Source organism: Clupea harengus, chromosome 11, assembly GCF_900700415.2.
Source record: "Clupea harengus chromosome 11, Ch_v2.0.2, whole genome shotgun sequence".
In the NCBI taxonomy this organism is placed as follows: domain Eukaryota; kingdom Metazoa; phylum Chordata; class Actinopteri; order Clupeiformes; family Clupeidae; genus Clupea; species Clupea harengus.
Genome location: NC_045162.1, coordinates 10312227 through 10332720, shown reverse-complemented (window position 1 = coordinate 10332720; position 20494 = coordinate 10312227). Strand labels below are relative to the sequence as shown.

At 43.8% G+C, this 20494-nt stretch overlaps 1 protein-coding gene across 1 annotated transcript; it reads left to right on the top strand.

Annotated features, from left to right (window-relative positions):
- The first annotated feature begins 6 nt into the window (after positions 1 to 6).
- Positions 7 to 9419, top strand: LOC105901649 (protein argonaute-3). The gene is made up of 14 exons (XM_031575800.2): positions 7 to 34; positions 273 to 360; positions 1660 to 1807; positions 2298 to 2417; positions 3394 to 3516; positions 4581 to 4714; positions 5057 to 5241; positions 5418 to 5577; positions 5715 to 5805; positions 6157 to 6351; positions 6646 to 6780; positions 6964 to 7065; positions 7797 to 7996; positions 8413 to 9419. The coding sequence occupies exons 2-14, from the start codon at positions 305 to 307 to the stop codon at positions 8519 to 8521; spliced, it is 1758 nt and encodes a 585-aa protein (XP_031431660.1). The 5' UTR covers positions 7 to 34; positions 273 to 304; the 3' UTR covers positions 8522 to 9419.
- The last annotated feature ends 11075 nt before the right edge of the window (positions 9420 to 20494 follow it).

The following is a 20494-nucleotide window of genomic DNA, read 5'->3' as shown; positions in this document are numbered from 1 at the left end:
TCACACAGGGTCAAATTCACCAAAGAAATCAAGGGTGAGTTCGTGTGTGTGTGTGTGTGTGTGTGTGTGTGTGTGTGTGTCTGTGTCATTGGTATGGGCATGTTTTTAAGAGATGACGTGGTAAGTCTGTGTGTGTGCGTGTGCATTTCTGCTGTTGTTGTTATGAGCATGTGTTCTTATGTGATTACGTGATCGGTGGGTGTGTTATCTCGTGTTGATGTGCGTGCGTGCGCGCGCGCGCGTGTGTGTGTGTGTCTGTTGTCCCTGTCCAGGTCTTAAGGTTGAGGTGACGCACTGTGGAACCATGCGGAGGAAGTACCGTGTGTGTAACGTAACCCGCCGGCCGGCCAGCCACCAGACGTGAGTCAGCCAGGGCCCTCGGGACTCGTGTGTGTGTGTGTGTGTGAAGGAAAGTGTGTGTGTTTGTTCTGGATGTGTTGGGATGATTCATAGGCCTTCTTCTTACCTTTGCTTTAGAGCAGAATCATTATACGTTAGTGATGGTGGGGATGACTGTGCTCTCCTACCTGTGACACTGCTCTACCACATTCCATTTTCAGTGGGATTGCTCAGTCACACAGTATTGGGTGCAAGTTTTTATTTTTATCATTATTTAGTTTTTTATTGAAGTTTCCTTTTGAGTTTGATAAAAAAAAAATCATCTCTATTATTCCACCCGTGCTCCTAGCGCTTTTGAGATATCTACAACGCTCCAACTTTGACACGTCTGTCCTGATCCTGCTATGTCATGCTCCCTTTTTTGTTATTGTTGTTCTTCATCCCTCTTTTTTCCTTTTGAAAAGAATGGTGACGATACCAGTTGTAGGCCACAGTAGATAAACCTATGGTAGTTGCCATCGCTGGCGAACAAATATTATAGTCCCAGGCAGTTAGTTGACATATCCGGCAGATATTCCGGTATGTGATGTATTGTAGCACTACGGTACTGGTGGTACAGTGGGTATCATCGCTGCCTTCCAAGCCGTAGACCTGGGTTTGATTCCCAGCCAAAGCAGGATGCTTTTCTAAGTCGCTTTGGACAAAAGCGTCTGCTAAATACCTGACCGTTACTTTTTTTTTTTAATCGGACGGATTGTTTGTTCAGGTGTGAGCAGGAGCCATCCAAACATACTGCTGCTCGTCTGCCAAAGACCGCACCACCAATGCGGAGTAATTAGCTGATGTATTTGCTTGTGTTGATTTAAAGTGACAAGGTAACTTAATATCTACCATAACTAAGTTAGCCACTCAACTAGCTACAGCCAACAGCTAACGAGGTAGAATAACTTGGCCGATAGCAAGATGGGACACTTACGTTACTAGCATCACTGAAGCACAAGGTCCGCTCTTTCTTTTCATATCCGTTTCATGTCTACACAATAACAACTTTGTGAGTAATTCAAACGACAGGTAATGAGTGTGAGGAAATGTGGACGCAAATTGTGTCTGAAAGGGTTTGTTAGGGTTAATAAGGCCTCCCTGTTAAGTTAATGCGGTTTGACTTTACAAGTGAGCGAGATGTGTTTACAGCTATTTTGTCTGCTTTCTATAATTGTATCAATTACATTGGATTTAAAAACTTGTTGGAGACCTGCCAGCGTACAGAAAAGACTCAGTGTTCCCTGTATCCTCACATCGGTGCACACGTGTCATCTGCAGGTTTCCCCTCCAGCTGGAGAATGGCCAGACAGTGGAGCGCACCGTGGCCCAGTACTTCAGAGAGAAGTACAACCTGCAGCTCAAGTACCCTCACCTGCCCTGCCTGCAGGTGGGACAAGAGCAGAAGCACACCTACCTGCCCCTGGAGGTAAGAGACACACACACACACACACACACACACTCACTCCAGCCAAAGGAGCTGGGTTTTATAATTGATTTTGGCTTAGATTGGTGGTTCTCAATTCAGCTGGAGTCCCACTGGTATTAGTGATCTTGATTAGCTGAATCAGGTCTGGTGAACTAGCACTAATGTAAGCTGTTACAAATGCAAGTTACACGTGAGTTGAACCAGGGACAGATGGACAACATGCAGAGCAGGGTGCCCTCTGGAGTAGGATTGGGAACCCCCCGGTTTAGTGATCGGAGTTCACTTAGACTAGGTTTTTGGGGTTGGTCAGAGTGGGTTTATGTTTACTTAGGATGCTCTCAGCAAAGCTAAACTTCGAACCATTAAATGTGACGCGTAACAACACAAACTTGTCAGCGAGCTGATTGCTGAGCCATTGTGATAATTCACCATGGTGATTTCAGGGTGGAATGTTTCATTTTCTAAGGGTTCTGCTCTTCTTCTTCCACAGGTTTGTAACATAGTAGCGGGTCAGCGCTGCATCAAGAAACTGACGGATAATCAGACCTCCACCATGATCAAAGCCACGGCACGCTCCGCACCGGACAGACAAGAGGAGATCAGCAGGCTGGTGAGGGCTGACACCTAGTGTTTGGAGGCTGCATGACACCCTGTATTCACTTCCGCTTGAAAATTAGATTACGCTATGGCATCATGCAAACATGCTTAACACTATAAATGTGCATTTATTTACGGTTTGAGCTTCATTTTGCTGGTAAGAGTCTGCTTTTACATAGTCAGTGTTATGGGGTTTGCAGGGGCTTTTTTGGTCTGGGAATGGACTAGGAAAATAATGTAAGACATGAAAACATTAATTTTTTATGTCCTGCGTGATTTAAACCAGTTTGATAAAAATGTAATAAAAACAGTTCTTAAATACTGTAGTGGACATTAAAGTTGTCACATCTAGTTAGGAGAGAAGCAGCCAGACCGTCCTGCTGTTTTGTCAGTCTAGCCTAGATAACCTTCTCCACTGGAGCGTAATCTACTCCAGGATCACCGGTCTGACTGATACAGACTGATAAGGAAATCGAGTGTGTTTACTTGTCGTCTGTAATTTATTTATTTACATTCTAATTTGATTGCTCAGTCTCAGTACTAAATAAAGCAGCATCCCAATGTGAGTGTAGGTGTGACGGGGGGGGGAACGGCCTGAAGAACAGCAATGAGGCGTGGCGAAGCAGCAGCACACTTATTCTGGAAAAAGATCTTCTTAAAATATATATATAGAGAGTTTTGCCTGTGGTTGTTGAAGTGCGTGGGCAGAAACAGACTGACATACTAAAAGAGTACGAGGACCTTTTTTTGTCGTCCTCATGTTTTGTGTGGTTCATTGATGGGTCACAGTGATGACCGTATTACGCACGTGTTTTTTAGAGCAGCAAGGGGTGTATGGTAGACCTGTTCAGTGGAGTGTTGATGCTTACATGGTGCCATCACAGATGTTGTGGTCATGGTAACCAACTACCATCAGGAGTCTTAGTCCGGATGCTTCAAAATGATCTGCCATGCGTCATCATCGGAGTCCTTTTGTTCCTCTGTCACAGGTCCGCAGTGCGAACTACGAGGCGGATCCGTTTGTGCAGGAGTTCCAGTTTAAGGTCCGGGACGAGATGGCCCACGTGACGGGGCGCGTGCTACCAGCCCCCATGCTGCAGTATGGCGGCAGGGTGAGCTCAGAACCCTTTATGGTACCTCCACCTTAAATCACATCTCACCACAACTCCACCTTCTGTCAGACACACACATCTCACCACAGCTCCACCTTCAGTCACACACACATCTCACCACAGCTCCACCTTCAGTCACACACACACACATCTCACCACAGCTCCACCTTCAGTCACACACACACATCTCACCACAGCTCCACCTTCAGTCACACACACATCTCACCACAGCTCCACCTTCAGTCACACACACACATCTCACCACAGCTCCACCTTCAGTCACACACACCTCCCCACAGCTCCACCTTCAGTCACACACACATTCATCCCAGCTTCAGCTTAAATCGTACACATCCCACTTCAGCTCCACCTCAGATCATCACACCTCACCTTGACCTTGAAGTGTAGTCACTTCCCCTGAGTTGAATCCACACCTCACCTCCACCAGAAATCAACAAAGTATTATTTGACCTCATCTGCCTTCTTAAATCATTCCGTTCTTACCTCTGCTTCGAAACACTAAACCACACAGCTCAAATATCCAGAGTTGTCTGCCATTTAGCATCACACGACTGGGCTTGTTTTCATTTAAAATCCACATCTTACCTGCCGCTCCAGTCATACACATCTTACCTGACTTGGCCGCACCTTTCTGTCACCTGAGTCCTGATGTTATAGTGTGTGGCCTCATTAATGCTGCACCGATGCTGATCAACCTAATCATAGGAGGGAGGGGATTTTAACATGTCTCTCTTTGCTTTCTCTTCTCCTTGTGGGATTGATTTATTATTCACGTGTTATAGATAATGTTTTGTTGGAGCAAGAGCTGCGATGTAAAACTGTTTCGAAAGGTCTATTAGGAGAAAGGGAAGGCTTTAATAAAATGATCAATGCAACTATCATACTTTTTAGAAAAATGTGAATGTCCGTGCTTGTGAGCGTGTGTGTTTCTGAGCGTGTGTGTTTCTGAGCGTTTGTGAGCGTGCGTGCGTGCGTGTGTGTGTGTGTGCACGTTTGTGTGCACACACCCAGTGCAGCAGATAACCGGTGTGTTGTTGTTGCAGAACCGTACAGTGGCCACCCCCAGCCACGGAGTGTGGGACATGAGGGGGAAGCAGTTCCACACTGGAGTGGAGATCAAGATGTGGGCCATCGCCTGCTTCGCCACCCAGAGGCAGTGCCGGGAGGAGATCCTCAAGTAAGCATATATGCACCCACATATACATACATACATACATACCTACCTACCTACCTACCTACCTACCTACCTACCTACCTACCTACCTACCTACCTACCTACCTACCTACCTACCCACCCACCCACCCAGCGTGGAGAGGGATTTGCGGAGATCATAAGATGGTATGCAGACAGATGCGTATATTAGAACGATTTTAGTTACTCTTACACATAACTGTCCTGTCTCTATTCTATGGTCTTTGTGAGAGTACCTCTCCATGTTGTTAACGCCACCCTGACCTCTCACCTCTCTCACCCCTCACCCCTCACCTCTCACTCTCTCACCTCTCTCTGTCTTCTCAGGGGTTTCACGGACCAGCTGCGCAAGATCTCTAAGGATGCTGGGATGCCCATCCAGGGCCAGCCGTGCTTCTGCAAGTACGCGCAGGGAGCCGACAGCGTGGAGCCCATGTTCAGACACCTGAAGAACACCTACTCTGGCCTGCAGCTCATCATCGTCATCCTGCCCGGCAAGACCCCAGTCTACGGTAGGAGGGAGCTAACATTTTGAGTGGCACATATTTTGTGTGATATTGCAATATCTGATTGACATCATAACAGAGATGCTTTTCTTTTGCCGATTCCCTCACTTGTGATGTTTTAATATACTTATCTGTTTTTCTTCCTCTTTCTTTCTTTCTTTCTTTCTTTCTCATCCCCCCAGCTGAGGTGAAGCGGGTTGGAGACACCCTCTTAGGAATGGCCACTCAGTGTGTGCAGGTGAAGAACGTGGTGAAGACGTCTCCCCAGACCCTCTCCAACCTCTGCCTCAAGATCAACGTCAAGCTGGGCGGCATCAACAACATCCTTGTCCCACACCAACGGTGAGCCTGAGCCCCCCCCTCCTGCTCTCTGATGTGACCTTTGCCTTCCTGCTCTATGATGTGACCTTTGCCTTCCTTGGCCTTATGTGCCAGAATCTCTATATTTGTGTTTGAATGGGGTGCTCTTCTCGCCATAGGCCGTCAGTGTTCCAGCAGCCTGTGATCTTCCTGGGGGCAGACGTCACACACCCACCAGCTGGGGATGGAAAGAAGCCCTCTATTGCAGCGGTAAATGCTTTACACAGTCAGTCACACAGGCACCTTTCAAAAATAATTACATGAAGTTTTTACTTATCAACTCTGCATTTCCTGTTTTTGGATCATTAGTGACTAAGGAAAGAATAGTAATTATTGGCACTGATGCTGAGTACATAAGTACTGGCCTAAAGATTTCTCTCCCCACTTTTTATCGCCCATGTTCTGTCCACCTCTCCTATTCTCTCTCTCTCTCTCTCTTTCTTCCTGTCTATCTCTCCATGTCCCCTATTCTCTCGTCTGTCTGTCTGTCTGTCTCTCTGTCTCTGTCTCTGTCTCTGTCTCTGTCTCTGTCTCTGTCTCTCTCTCTCTCTCTGTCTGTAGGTGGTGGGCAGTATGGATGCCCACCCCAGCAGGTACTGTGCCACGGTACGGGTGCAGAGGCCCAGACAGGAGGTGATCCAGGATCTGGCCTCTATGGTGCGTGAGCTGCTCATCCAGTTCTACAAGTCCACACGCTACAAGCCCACCCGCATCATCTTCTACAGGGACGGGGTGTCAGAGGGGCAATTCAGACAGGTCAGACCCTTTGGGCCTACACACACACATTTGTTTGTTTCTCTCTCTCTCTCTCCCTCTCTCTCTCCCCGTCTCTGATACACACACACACACACACACACACACACACACACACACACACACACACACACACACACACACACACACACTCTTTACCAAACAAGGTATATATTACACACATCCTGTGTGTGTTAAAACTACATTTTGTCACATAAATACATGTTCAGATTATTTTTTAGACACACACACACAAACACACTCTCTGTAGCTCACATTCTCATTTGTGTGTTGAAGGTGCTTTATTACGAGCTGCTTGCCATCCGAGAGGCCTGTATCAGTCTGGAGAAGGAGTACCAACCTGGCATCACTTACATCGTGGTGCAGAAGCGCCACCACACACGCCTCTTCTGCGCCGACCGCAACGAGAGGGTGAGGCGTAACCTCATGTTACACGCAGTTTCTGCCATGAATTTCCTTTTGTTTAGCGTGGCTTTATAATTCACTCATGTCAGTGGACCCTTCAGACGTTCAGATGGTTTTCTATGACCCTGTGCCAGATCATGGTCCATCATTATCTCCACCCCCACCTCACCCCTTCTTTTTTAACTCTAGGTTGGGCGTAGTGGAAACATTCCTGCTGGCACAACAGTAGATACAGACATCACGCACCCCTATGAGTTTGACTTTTACCTCTGCAGTCATGCGGGAATACAGGTAACACACACACACACACACACACACACACACACACACACCAAGACCCTGTAATTGCCTGCTTTCATGCTTATGTTTGAGCACAAACTCTCATCCCCTGCTGTGGAGCTGCAGCGATTGACTCCCTTCCTGCATGAAATGGGTTTGGGGAAATCCTCATTTAGCTGGTAATGTTCTAGAATGACTGATTTTCAGTGGCCCTATACCTCACCGTCATGGGCTTTTATTCAAGCTGTTTTTAAGCAAATGTCACGTACAGAAATGCTGCTTATTATCCTGTGAAACCAGACTAAACCAGTTGAGCCCTTTATCTGTTATTAGCTGGCCAGGATGCTCCCTTGTGCTTTGACTAAAGATGCAGCATGTAGTTGTTGTTGACAAAAACCTAACTGCTGAATTGTCGGGGGAAAAAAAAAAAAAAATCGTTACAAGAGATGAACAAGCTTTTGTTTTTTGTTTTTATATTTATGTTTTTATGTAATGTTTAATTTTTTTACAATGAAAACTAATATGTATATATTGTACCTTTTTAACTGTATAAGGTCATTATGCTGTACAGATTAGAACAGATGGCTCATGTCTGTTATGTCACAGCTAATCTTGGTTTTGACTGGCCCCTTTACCACATCAACGGTTTGCTTGGGTAATACTTAGTATAGATTGTGCTTCATCTGTTTGGCACAGTCCATGTTTACTGTGATGGCTAATGTAATGGTTTTGATTGGCTACAGGGCACGAGCCGCCCCTCCCACTACCACGTCTTGTGGGACGACAACTGCTTCACCGCAGACGAGTTCCAGCTGCTCACCTACCAGCTGTGCCACACCTACGTGCGCTGCACCCGCTCCGTCTCCATCCCCGCGCCAGCCTACTACGCCCACCTGGTGGCCTTCCGCGCCCGCTACCACCTGGTGGACAAGGAGCACGACAGGTGAGCACAAGAGCACACGACCCCTGCAACCACAACCAGACCCTCCGATGAATAAAACCATCATCATAAATCTGATGGCAAGACAAATGACGTTTACATGATCTATGATTTAAACTCGAAATAATGTCATGGCCACAGTGGTAAATATCTAAAACATTTAGCAGATGCTTTTCTCCAGAGCAACTTGCGCTATTAATAGAAATACATTTTTTTTTTTTTTATCAGTATGTGTGCTCCCTGGGTATAAAACCCATTATTCTGGTGGGCTTAGCACAGTACAGAAACACTTTAATGCAGAGGGTTCTGTTTTAAATTGGTATTGATGCTATTTGTGTTGTGTCAGGACTGATTGACTAGCACACTGTAATTCATAAGCGTCCTTCTGACTGCCCTCCCCCTCCTCTTTCCTCCTTCAGTGCTGAGGGCAGCCACGTGTCGGGGCAGAGTAACGGACGGGACCCCCAGGCTCTGGCCAAGGCCGTGCAGATCCACCACGACACCCTGAGGACCATGTACTTTGCCTGAGCAAGTGCACTAGCACATACATACATACATACATGCATACATACATGCATACATACATCCGTGTTCATGTTCATACATGCGTGTATACATACCACATTTGGAACACACGCTACTTCAGACACCCCACAACACACATTTTTTCATTGACATGCCTGCACAAGCACACACACACACACACACACACACACACACACACACACACACACACACACACACACACACCCCCTACCAATCTGTGCATCCCAAAGGGTCCCCATCAAGAGCCAACCGATGGAGCCACCACTGTCTGGAAGTGAAGAAACAGGAGGTGAGGCCGAGAATGACAGAAAGGAGCAGAAAAGATACATGTGTATGTTTCTATATATATATATGTGTGTGTGTGTGAGAACAGAAGTGAAAGATGGAGTAGGCCAGTGGTGAAGAGCCCCTCTCCCACCCCCCACCACCATGTTCAGGCCTAAAACTACAGATCCCACTTAAAAGAAGAACAGAACTATATGCAATATCAAACCAGCCAACTGCTTTTATGACCATCTCCTCCCTCCATCCCTCCTTTCTCCTCTTATTTCCTTCCCACGAAAACACCTCTCCATCCCTCCCCGCGAGGGGGTGTGTTTGCCGTGTGACGCCCCTCCCTGCTCTTCTGTTTTTGTAAGTGTCTTCATTCTGATGTCCCTCTATGTCATGCCTCTTACCTCAAGTTTTATCCACTGCACTTTTTTTTCCATTATTTTCTTCCTTTGTTTTATCTGCTCTTTCCAAATGCAGTTTAGGGAATTGATAAAAACGAAGGGTTAACACTTGGTGTTGTTGGACAGTTGGAGAGACTGTTTCTCTGATTGTGTGAATGCAGATGAGTGTGTGTGTGTGTGTGTGTGTGTGTGTGTGTGTGTGTGTGTGTGTGTGTGTGTGTGTGTGTGTGTGTGTGTGTGTGTGTGTGTGTGTGTGTGTGTACATTTCTGCTTACTCTAGTATTCAGTAACACATTGTCCCTTCTCCTCTTTGTATGTAGCCAATGGTGACTTAACAAAGTGTTACTGTGTCAATTATGATGAACCAATTATGTGTCGAAAGAAAAATGATGACAAAAAAAAAATCATGGTGTCATAGAAAGCTCAATGCCACTTACTGACACAATATTACAGCTCTCAACATGGTGTTGCCCATTTTTAAATGTAGCCTCATCATACTGAATGATATCAACCTTTGGCAGCCTGCGCCTTTGTAGAACCATCAGAAAGCTTTCATGTACAACACTGCAAAGACATCCTGTTCTAACGGTCTTTTCCCGTTTCTTTCTAAATGATTCGATATTTTTTTTTTTTTTTTTTTTTTTCAACAATGTTTATTTGTGTGGCTTTTTTTTTCCTTTTCTCGACAGTAGCTTTTCTTTCCTCTAATTTTCTCAACTATTGTCTGTCATTTTTGTTTGTTCAAATTATGGTGTGTCAGTGGCAAGTTAATTTTTGGTCTGATTTAGTTTTTAGTGCAATAATGCATTGACAGAAAATGACCTCTTCCTGACTGGAAGGTTTAGTGTTTGGAGCACTCATGGAGTGAGGGAAAGTGTAGCAGATATGTGAGCTGATTGTTTGGGTGGAATATTCTAGAAAACAGAAATGAGAGTTTTAATTGAAAGGGAATGTTAAACCTTAGACTTTTTAATTATGGCTGAATTTGGCCCAACCTGCTTTTGGCACACGTTATGTTTTGAAATTACAAATCTTGAATGATATAGTAGGAGCAGGACGGTTTTAAGAGATTGCTACCGTGCATGATTGTTATTGGGGGGGGGGGGGGGTGTATTATTAAGTGCCTGGTTTTGGATACGATGGATTTTTTGGGATGTTGGTTAGAGGGTATGAAGAGGTCTTGTGCAAACACAAATCGAAGCCTAGAAGTGTCAGTGGGCACAGTTGAGACTTCTGTGGCAATGATCATGTACGTATTTGTTTAACCCGTTTTTGGTATTGATAACCTTGAATCAGCACTGATGCAGCAACCATTGATTCTTTTTAAGGAGGCGTCTATAGTTCTGATGAAGCAACCATTGGTTCTTTTCAAAGAGGCGTCTATAGTTCTGATGCAGCGACCATTGGTTCTTTTTAAAGAGGCGTCTATAGTTCTTGTTTGCACTCCCTTTTACCCATTGAGATGCTCTTAAGTCTGTCAGCCTCGTAGTCTCAACTGTGTCCTGGATCTCCTGTTGTTTTCCAGCTGTTTTTAAACCTAGACAGGCATCCAGGAGACTGAGGAGAGCCTGGAGTTGGGTGTGAGGCCTCTAATATTCCTCAGGCAGTTCAGCTCAAATGCTTCCTGTGTCTGACTATATACCATTGATGTCTAGTGTTTCTCAGTGCTCTGCATATCACGTATTTTTGTTACTATAATTTGTTTTTATTATTAGTTAAAGAAAACAGGATTGAGCTGCTAATTGAGAAACATAAAGCTTCAGGGGGTCAAAAGATGAGAGAAAAAGACAAATCTTTGACCCCGCGACCAGTCAGCCTAAATAAAATGTGATCGCGCCGTGAAGCTCTCACAGTTCAGTGCTTTGGGCACTTGTTTTCACTTGTTGGTCAGTAGAGGGCAGTGTGGAGACTTACTTGAAGATGGGGCAGCACTATGGGTGACCATTTTAAGTTTCTTTCACCGTACACCGGTTATTTTGTACAGTGAGTGCCTTGCTCTCTGGTGCCACGCCCCCTGCCGAAGAAAGGGCAAACCCAGTCTGGGGGGGCAAAGAAGAATGACAATAAACTGCACTAATCGCTGTACATTGCAAATGTGTGTCGATCTGGACACAAGTCTGGTGCTATGAAGTGTAGCCTTGGCGCTACACCTTTTACAAGAATAAGGCTGGAGTCTATTGAGGCTGAGGGGGGAGGTGCTGTCTACATCTTTGATCTCTCGCTCAACGTCACTTTTCCTCCTGTATACTGTGTTTCCTTCTGGGTCAAAGGACAGTAGGGGATGATGACATTAAAGATAATGCTGTGTATGCTGAAGCAGTTTCCAGTGGGCAAAGGTACGCATTTGACAGACTTATTTCTCTACAAAGTGGCCATTTCTCATTGATGGTGAATGTGTAGCTACAGTGAAATGCCATAAGTGGAATTGTATTTCTTTTTTCAGAGTCTACTTGATGTATTTTGCGGTGTTTCCTGGTACGCTTAATTTGGAAAGCCAACTTATTGATCGTCATCCATATTTTTTCCCCCTCATGTTTTTAAGTCACAATATTTTGAATTATTAAAGTATGCAATGTACACTACTTTTTTTTTTCCAGTTAAATTCTAGAAAAGTAAGTATATAGAGGTCTAAGGTCTATCTAGTATGAAGTAACTGATTATGTTGAAGTCTTTAATGGATGTTGCAATAGACTGTGATTGACACGGTTGTCAAAGCATTGATTTAGGCTTTTAGTGTGCATTGGGGCCCGTACAGAGACAGGAGTTGTGTTGTGTTGTGTGGATAGAGGACTATTCAGACTGTAAGCATTTGGGGCTGTCTGTCACAGGCCACTCTTCATCTCTCTCAATGTCCATTCTGTCTCGGCCAATAGGGAAGGACACGTCTCTCCTGTGGAAGATTGGGGTCTTGGTTTGACAAAAAAATTGCATCGTTGGCACTCGGCACAGAAATAAAGTATAACTACAATAAATGACCGGGCATAACCAGCCACATGAAGCATAAGATTAAGTGTGATGCTTTTTAAAAAAGCTGATGTTCGTAACAACAAAAAGATAAAGTTGCTTCCAGCTGATTGCTAAAGCTGTGTGTTTTTCGGCTACTTTTGTCTAGTTTTCTAAAACAGGAGACATGATTTAACTTGGGAATTTGAAGGGTCAGAGTGTAATTGTCACTTTAAGCCACCGCCACAAGCAAGATACAGGCTAGTTTAACATTGGGTTGTCTTATTGGGCAGTGAAATAAGCCAGTGAATACAAATCTGGGTGTTTTGGCCAAATATGACTGTTTTGGAGATGGTTATACTGGAACCACTATCTGCCTTGTTTTGTAGCGATGCCCTTTGGCCAAATCAACGCAAGAGATGGATACTTGTGTTTCACCAACAGTGGCTCCACACTGTGTTTTAACTGTAACTTCCGGGGGGGGGGGTGTTCTGTCAGCTAGCACGTCCACTTCATGCGGTGACACTGTGTTTGTGTTTCTGAGTGAAAAAAGAATGAACTTGCTGCCAAGTGAAACTGATTGGCTGTTTGTCTGTGTTGGTATACTCTGCAACCTCCATCCTTAAACGGTAGCTCAAACTCAAAGCTAACTTTGGCCAAAACAGCGCTAACCATAGCCTGTGTTGTCGTGCAACGCTTCTGATGACTGGTTTTAAAGTAAAGAAAATGGTTGGACAGGTGTTTGTGTGTATTTGACAATTTTTTTTTGTGTGTGTGTGTGAAAGAGTGGTGGAAGTCTAAATGTTTAATCTGTATAAAGATTGTCTCTCACTGACACAGTGGTAGTTTAAGTAAGGGAAAGAATGCGTCACATGTATGTATATATGTATGCATCTCTTTACTGGTTGTTTATCTTCTCAAGCTGTTTTTAAGTGTTGTTATGCAGATGAAGCTGAAGAATAACGTTGTTTTTTTTGGCATTGAAAGAACAAAGTATGTAGCCAGTTTAAACAGGCTCGTTCCCAACTCCTGTAATCCTTTGTTTTGTGCAAAGAAAGTCGAGTGAATTGTGTTCACAGAAAGTGCCTTTCTTAATGATGGTGCTGAATAATACTATACGAGAAATTTAGAAGAGGTATTTATCTAATGTTGACATTGCAGTGCAAGGATTAATTAAGAGGTGTACAGTTACACACTTACCCTCAAACCCTTTTATATCCAGAGGGGAGGACCTTGTACCATTCTCTCTCCCTCCCTCCCTCTCCGTCTCCCACTCTCTATATACTGTATATATTAATATATTTAGACTTTACCATGAGAATAAATGCCAAGTATATTACCATGCGGTTGATCTCTTCATTGTAGTCCGATAAGAGTCTGGACCGATACTTGTGTTGACACGCAGTGGGCAGGGCGGGCGCAGCGGGCAGGCGTGTGCCACCTCTTGGGCTCGCGGAGGGTGAAGCCTAGCACAGCACTTTATAGACTGCCGACCACACAGGAGACTAAGCCACAGCACTTTTGCCTTCAACTCTCTCAATATATATATATATATACCCCACAAGTCCCTCAGTCCCCTCAATATATACCCCACAAGCCCCTCAGTCCCCAGCATTCAGACAGACCCTCAGTCTGAGAAAAAAAACTTTAGACAGCTGACAGTGAGAGGGAAGAAAGAGAAATATATTAACAAAACAAAAAAAAAACCTGAAAGTGTTGCACCTAAGCCAGGAATCGTGTCGCGAGCTCTGTTCGATGTTGCTCGTCACTTGACGAGATGCTGAGCCTCTCGCGGTGTCCATGGAAACCTACTCTGCCTTCATTTTCTTTAGCATTGTTTGTTTGTTTTTTCGTTTCGTTTTCGTTTCCCCGCCAACGGTTCCTCATGACTTGTGCAGTGTCCCCACATGCGTACCCTGAGAATCGGAGCAGTATGCATAATAGGGAAGGTGCATAATACAAGAGCCTAACCCCCCCTTAATAGCCTGTTTGAGTCACATAGCTGCCTGTTGGTCCAGGAGAACATACCTCTATGAGAGATCTCCAAAAACGCCGCACCTCACGTACCTTGGTATGCTGCAAAAAAAGAAAAAGGAAAAAAAAAGAAACAAAATATTATACTAAAAATGAGACAAACTGCAAATACCGCTTTGATTATTATATAGTGCTTGATTGCCTGACAACAATATCCTTGTTATTTTAGAGTAAGAAGTATAATTGTAAAGCTATTCTTTTTTGTTTTAACACTTATCTGACCTTTTTATTGTTCTTCATTGAGCCAACATTTTATTTTTTGTTGTCCTATTTAAATGTGTGGTATTTTTTTTTTCTTTCCTTTTTTAATATATTATGAAATATACATATGGGAAATATTTTATGATGTATTTATTAAGAGTGGATATGAGTAGCTGGAGCCTCTATATAAACAGACAGCATTATGGGGACACGTCAGGCTGCTGTCATTCAAACTGGTTGTCTAGGACACAGAGCCTGAGCCTCCCCTGAACTGAACACAAGCACAACACCATGATGGGGTGGGTAGCAAACAGGAAACAGTGAGAGGGCGGAAGACGGATGTGGAAACAGATGGAGGTGATGTAGGCACACTGGGCCCAGTATACCAAAATATTGTGTTTTCTGTGACCGATTGGAAATGCGACAGTCTTCTTCATAGAAAGATCAACTGGTCAACTTCTAGCTAATACCCATCCGTTTGTCCTACATCTCCCACAATTCCATCTTCCTTCCTCCACTGCTGTCAGAGAGATCTGCACACCCCACATGTTGCATTTCATCTCTTTAGGGTAAGGAGAACCACACTGAATTTTTTTCTTACAAATCTAAACAACCGTCACTCTCAACCAGAGCTGCTGAGAATGTCAGCCATATGCATCTGCCTGGTCTGGGTGAGAGAGAGGGGTGTTTGGAAGCGCCAAGGATGGGGAGGTGGCACAGAAATGGGAGGGAGGAGCCTTTGGTCGTTGTGATCATCTTTTAGTAGGTTCATGAGTTTTTTTTTTCTGTGCCAGTGCTGTTATTTTGTTTGTCAGACTTTTTTTCTTTTTTTTTTTTTTTCCTCCCAAGGGTAGTTGGAGTCTGTATAAATCTGTGATAGTCCCATTCCATTCTGATGTACAAGTTTCAGCCTTAAATGTGTTCTCTTGTTTTGCTGGGGTTCTGGTTATGTCTTTTCAAGCCCTTAGGTTGGCGCAGTAAAGCAAACATATGCCCATCCTCCCGAAACCACTAGCTAGTTAGGCGAGCCGGACGTATGTATGTGCTTTGTCTAAAGTGATCTGTGTTATGGGCTAACTTTGTGACGAGGGGAAAGATGCTATTCTGATTTCCGTGCTTGACCGTTTCTGTACCTGTATCATCCATACCACCCATGTTGTTGTCAGTATTCATTCTGCTGTTTGTGTTCTTCTGTTTGAGCCTTTTGATGTTTTTTTTTTATTTTCATGTCACACCATCACTTAATTAGCTAAGAGGCATGAAGCTCCAGTGGGAGTCTTGGGTCTTTATTCTCAAAAACCAAACAGATCTTTACTGTCCAATAAAAAAATGTGTCCACTTCATGTAGACGTTTACATGTAAGCCCTGTTTACTAAAGCTACTGATCATAGCATTCCAGCCGAAAGGGTTCTGAACCAAATCTTGCGCGCGTGTGATTTTATGATTATCTTTTCTTTTTTTTCTTTTTTTTACTCATTTCCGGGTGACATTGGTGTTGACAGTGGTTGAGCAAGACCCCTGCCATCTTTTTTCGTGCTCCTCCAGGACTCCATGCAGGAACCCACATTCAGACGTAGCCAATAACAAAGACTGGTCGCTCTCTCTTCATGTGTCATATGAGGCCACACAGGGGTGCTAAAGCACAGTTGAACATGGAGTTGGGGGGGACGGGGACAGGAGTGAGCAGAGAAACATCTTTTCCACTTGGAGCTTTGTGCCTCAGTCTCAAGTTTCCCTTCCTCTCTGTGTTACTTTTAATTGTATTTGTTTGTTTATTACTTTCTTTGTAGAGTTAATGGCCTTTATAGTGTTGCTTTGCTTCAGTTTGAAGTGTATATTTCACTAATACCTGCAATAAAAAGCTTTGCTTTTCAAACATAAATCTAATGTCTGGACACATCTGTGATTTTGTGTTTGTGTGATTTGTGTCTTCAGCAGTTTGTACGGTAAACCTTGAAACGTGTAGGAATACACCTCCGAGAGGTCCTATTCCAATCATGCAAAGTTTTTCATTTCATTTTTACACCGGTTGTGATTCCTGTCAATCTGATTTTGAAAAGGCATTATAAAAGTAAATAATTCTTATCCGGGAAATGGTCAAAAATAAAAAATTGTTCACCTGAAATTTGCATGTCTTTCGAAATATGTTTTAATATGGACGTAAAAGTGTTTATGGCAGGGCTGCCTCCTTGTGCTTGAGTACCATTATAGGACGGTACTGCCTAGGTCATGCTGCACACACACACACACACACACACACTGAAAGGAATTATTTCTATATCCCAAATGTATCGGAGACTCAGTCAGATTGTGATGAAAAACCAAGGATCCAGGTTTTATTCTTTCAATGGCGCGCACCAGAGGAGGACAGAGAGTTAGATTTCACTGAGTGTGTTCCACCTTAATCTCTTCACTGATCTTTTGGGAAAGCACAGAATTTAAGCTGTGTGCATGCCAGGGGGGGTGGATCCCTAAATGCTAATTATTATATGTCTCTAGTCAGGGGGGGAAGCTGTGAGGGCTTCTCACACCTCATGTAGGCCAGGAACAGAATACACATGAGAAGTTTTTACAACTCACGAAATCCAAAGAACACTAAAATGACCACTAGGTCAGATATATTGAATTATTGACTATGGAATATATTTATTAAACTAACTATCAAATGTCGGTCCCTTCATTCCCCCTTTTCAAGACTTAAGGTCTTGAACATAAATCTTTGTTTTTAAGATCAGAGTAAACGCTTGCTTAAGTTTTGGGTGAACACAGTCAGTTTTTTCTCTCTCTCTCTCTCTCTCTCCAAAGGTGCGCATTCTCTCGCGAGGTAAGGCGAAACCTTTTCTCATCAGGGTGCCTCACACCTGTTTGCCAATTTTTGGTGGGCCCCCCTGATGTTTTTAAGGGGAAATTCCTTACCGACGTCAAATCAAAATGACCGCCCTTTCCAGCCGCGAGAGCCGAAAATGTAAGCAGAGAAATAATTACATGTACAGTACAGGGTAGCCATTCGGAAACATGAAGTTACAAACAGTGGGAACACAGAACAAAATTAACTATACATGAAGATGAACTCAAACAAAAATGAAATTGCTCGGATTACACAATTGTACAGAAGATAACGGATTATGGGAGACACATTACAGTGTTACAACATCTTAAAGCATTTCCTTTCTGGTTACTGAGGTGTACATGGCATGTCATTACTTTATTGAAATGTGGGTTGACGGTTTGATACAGTTAAGTGTGTGTCTGTGAGCAAGTATCCGTGTGTGTGTGTCTGTGACGCTTGAATTGTCCGTTGTTTCCCTCCTGTGGTCTTTGCTCCATATGGGGTAATTTAGCCTATGCGTCTCTTAGCATATCAGGAGATTGCCGTTCTTTTCAGATGTGTTGCTCGTCTGTGAAGGTTGAAGTTGTTGGCTGTTCGCGATGTTTGTTCAAAAGGTCCTGCTGTTCCCTCTGTTGTCCCCCTTTCGACACCTTGGCGAGATGCTGCCTTCTATGAGTTGAAAGGTGTTGATGGAGTTGATGTTGATTGAATTAACGCTGTCTGGGTTTCCAATGGCCACTCCACCCCCTTTTGATTCCGTGGCGAGCTTATCGGTCCAACTGTGAGGGACGGTGGTAGGGTCCAGGTGACCGTCAGCTGATTCGCTTCTGAAAGAGATCTTAACAAAAGAATTAATCTTATGCAAAAGGTTTAATCTGCGATAGATGATTCCCTAAGGACAGGGAGCCAAATGTTTCTGTTTGCATAATCAACACATAACATCCTGTGAAATAAATGGAAAGTAATTAACAGTTTACCCTGAAAACAAGTCAGTGAAAAAGTCATGTAAAATCATTCATACAGCCGGCCGGCACAAGACACACCACACACCACATTCATGTGCTTGCTCTCCGGTGACAGATGTCATGCCTAGAGAAAAGGAAACAGTTGTTTAACGTTAGCAAGAATTATGTCATAAAGCCCCCTTTTTGTATCCAGATTCCAGTGGCCCTTGATTTTTGTTCTCATAATTAATCAGCGTTCCTGGATCATTTGATGGAAGTCAGACATTCATCCAGTCCAAAGACCTGTTTGAGAAAGAACATTCTGCAGTTATATTTTATTAGGATATGTATTTAGTAGTAGGATAAGCCTTTTGTAATCTGCACCTGATTAACTTTGACAGAGAATGCAGTTATTGGGACGAAGAATGTCTGAATATGATGCAGGGAGGGAGTCAAACTAGTCTATTGATCAGTGATGTTAGATTTAGCCAACTTCTGAGAAGATTTAAAATCTCAGAGGTTGTGTCAGAGTCCATGCCCCGCTGCTGAAGGACACAGGTTTATCTGTGTTTTCTCTGTCTATTTCTACAGAGCTAAGACCAATGGCCTGACTTCCACATTTGTGACAAGGTGTATGTGGGGGTATATTCCTGCCTTCTTGCTGATAACTATTGTGAGCAGGCGTACGTCCTGTACTGCAGCTATCTTGATCTTATTGTCATTAAGTTGAGCTACACTCGCCTCAGCTCTCTGTCCCCAAATCAAGAATTCTCCCAGTCTCTGATTTACTGGCAGACCTAAGGTCCACATCTGTTGGTATCTTTCATTCATGTTTCTAGAAGCTGTATCAATTATAAAACTTGACCCGAGAGTTGGCGTGTCTGTACGACAGGCAGCCAGGGTCCTGTGTTTCTCTGTGAAACGGTTTATCCAGCAGTTAAAACTCTCTGTTGGTCCCTGGATACAGGTTGACAGAGAAGTAAATGACTGATATCCTCTACCTAGGATTGCCTGAGTTATATTTTCACACTGTACAAGATGCTCTTCCCAGGCCACATCATTATCTGGCATAAGCCGAGGCCACTGTGCATCAGCTAAACGTGAGGCATAGCCCAAAGGGGCTTTGGCTTTAATTATAGTTGCTACCTCACTATATTCAAGAGAAAAGGTAATCACGGCATCTTTTAACTTTACCCAAAAATCAACATTTGGATCTTGTGTTTTAAGTGGCGGCAGAGGCTGCAGAATATGGCTAAGCGCTCCAGGTGTAATTGGAGTAGCCATTCCCAAGTCGCCTCGTAGTCCAGGCCCTTTATAAGTAACATTAACACCCTCAACCCCATTATTCCGAACATCTGCTGGTGTCACAGGTCTAATGGGAGCCATCTGAGGTATCTGAGATAACACATTCTGTGAAACAAACGGAGCAGTGGAATATAAGTTTACCTGTGGCCTCAAATCCGCAGGCGGGGGAGGGGCTGTAGGCACATTAGTCTCTGTTACAGCGGCAATTTGAAATGATCTCTCCTCTACCTGTGAAACGGCTTTACCCACACTGGCCACTAGTTCAGTTATTAGCTTGGCATAATCTGCAATGCCTTTAGGATCCTTTACATCAGTAGGTGGGATTTTTCCCAGTAAATTTTTAACAATTTCCTGAAGTTTGTCAGCATTCTGTTTCATACTTTCACGCAGTCTAGGAAGGGTCGCTGGCTGGCCATCTGATTCCACCAAGAAACCCTGTGAACGCTGTGTCCATCTGCTCATGAGGTAGCGCGAATATCGCTGTCTTTTCTTTTCAGACTTAATGTTCCTAAAAACCCCAATTCACTGGCTTTCCTGACTTCCCCAATTAGCTGAAAACCATCTTCTATCATCTCAATTTTAACTTTCTCATGTTTTATTCATTTCCCACACTTGGCCATTGCAATCTGAACCACTCAAAGGGACCCATACGTCTTGAATCTTTGTTTTCCATCTCAAAAAGACTGAATCTGCAACAATCTAATGTAAAAATATTTACAATTAAACTTAGAAACTTACTTTCTAAATTCAAATATTAAATGCCTGTAGATTCTTTTCCAAACACCCGTTTATGGAACCACAAACACTTTTATTTCTCTTGGAATAATATCTGAGTGACAAATCTAGATCTGTGGACAAATGCAGCAACCCCAGCTCCGACTTTGTTGCAGCCAGATGCCCCGTGAAGACTGTTTTAGAGGCCTGAATGGAACTTTTAGTAAGTCCGTGGAGTGTCTTTCAGGACAGCTCGTGGAGTCTCTTTATAGAGCTCGAATGGAACTTTGGTAAGTCCGTGGAGTGTCTT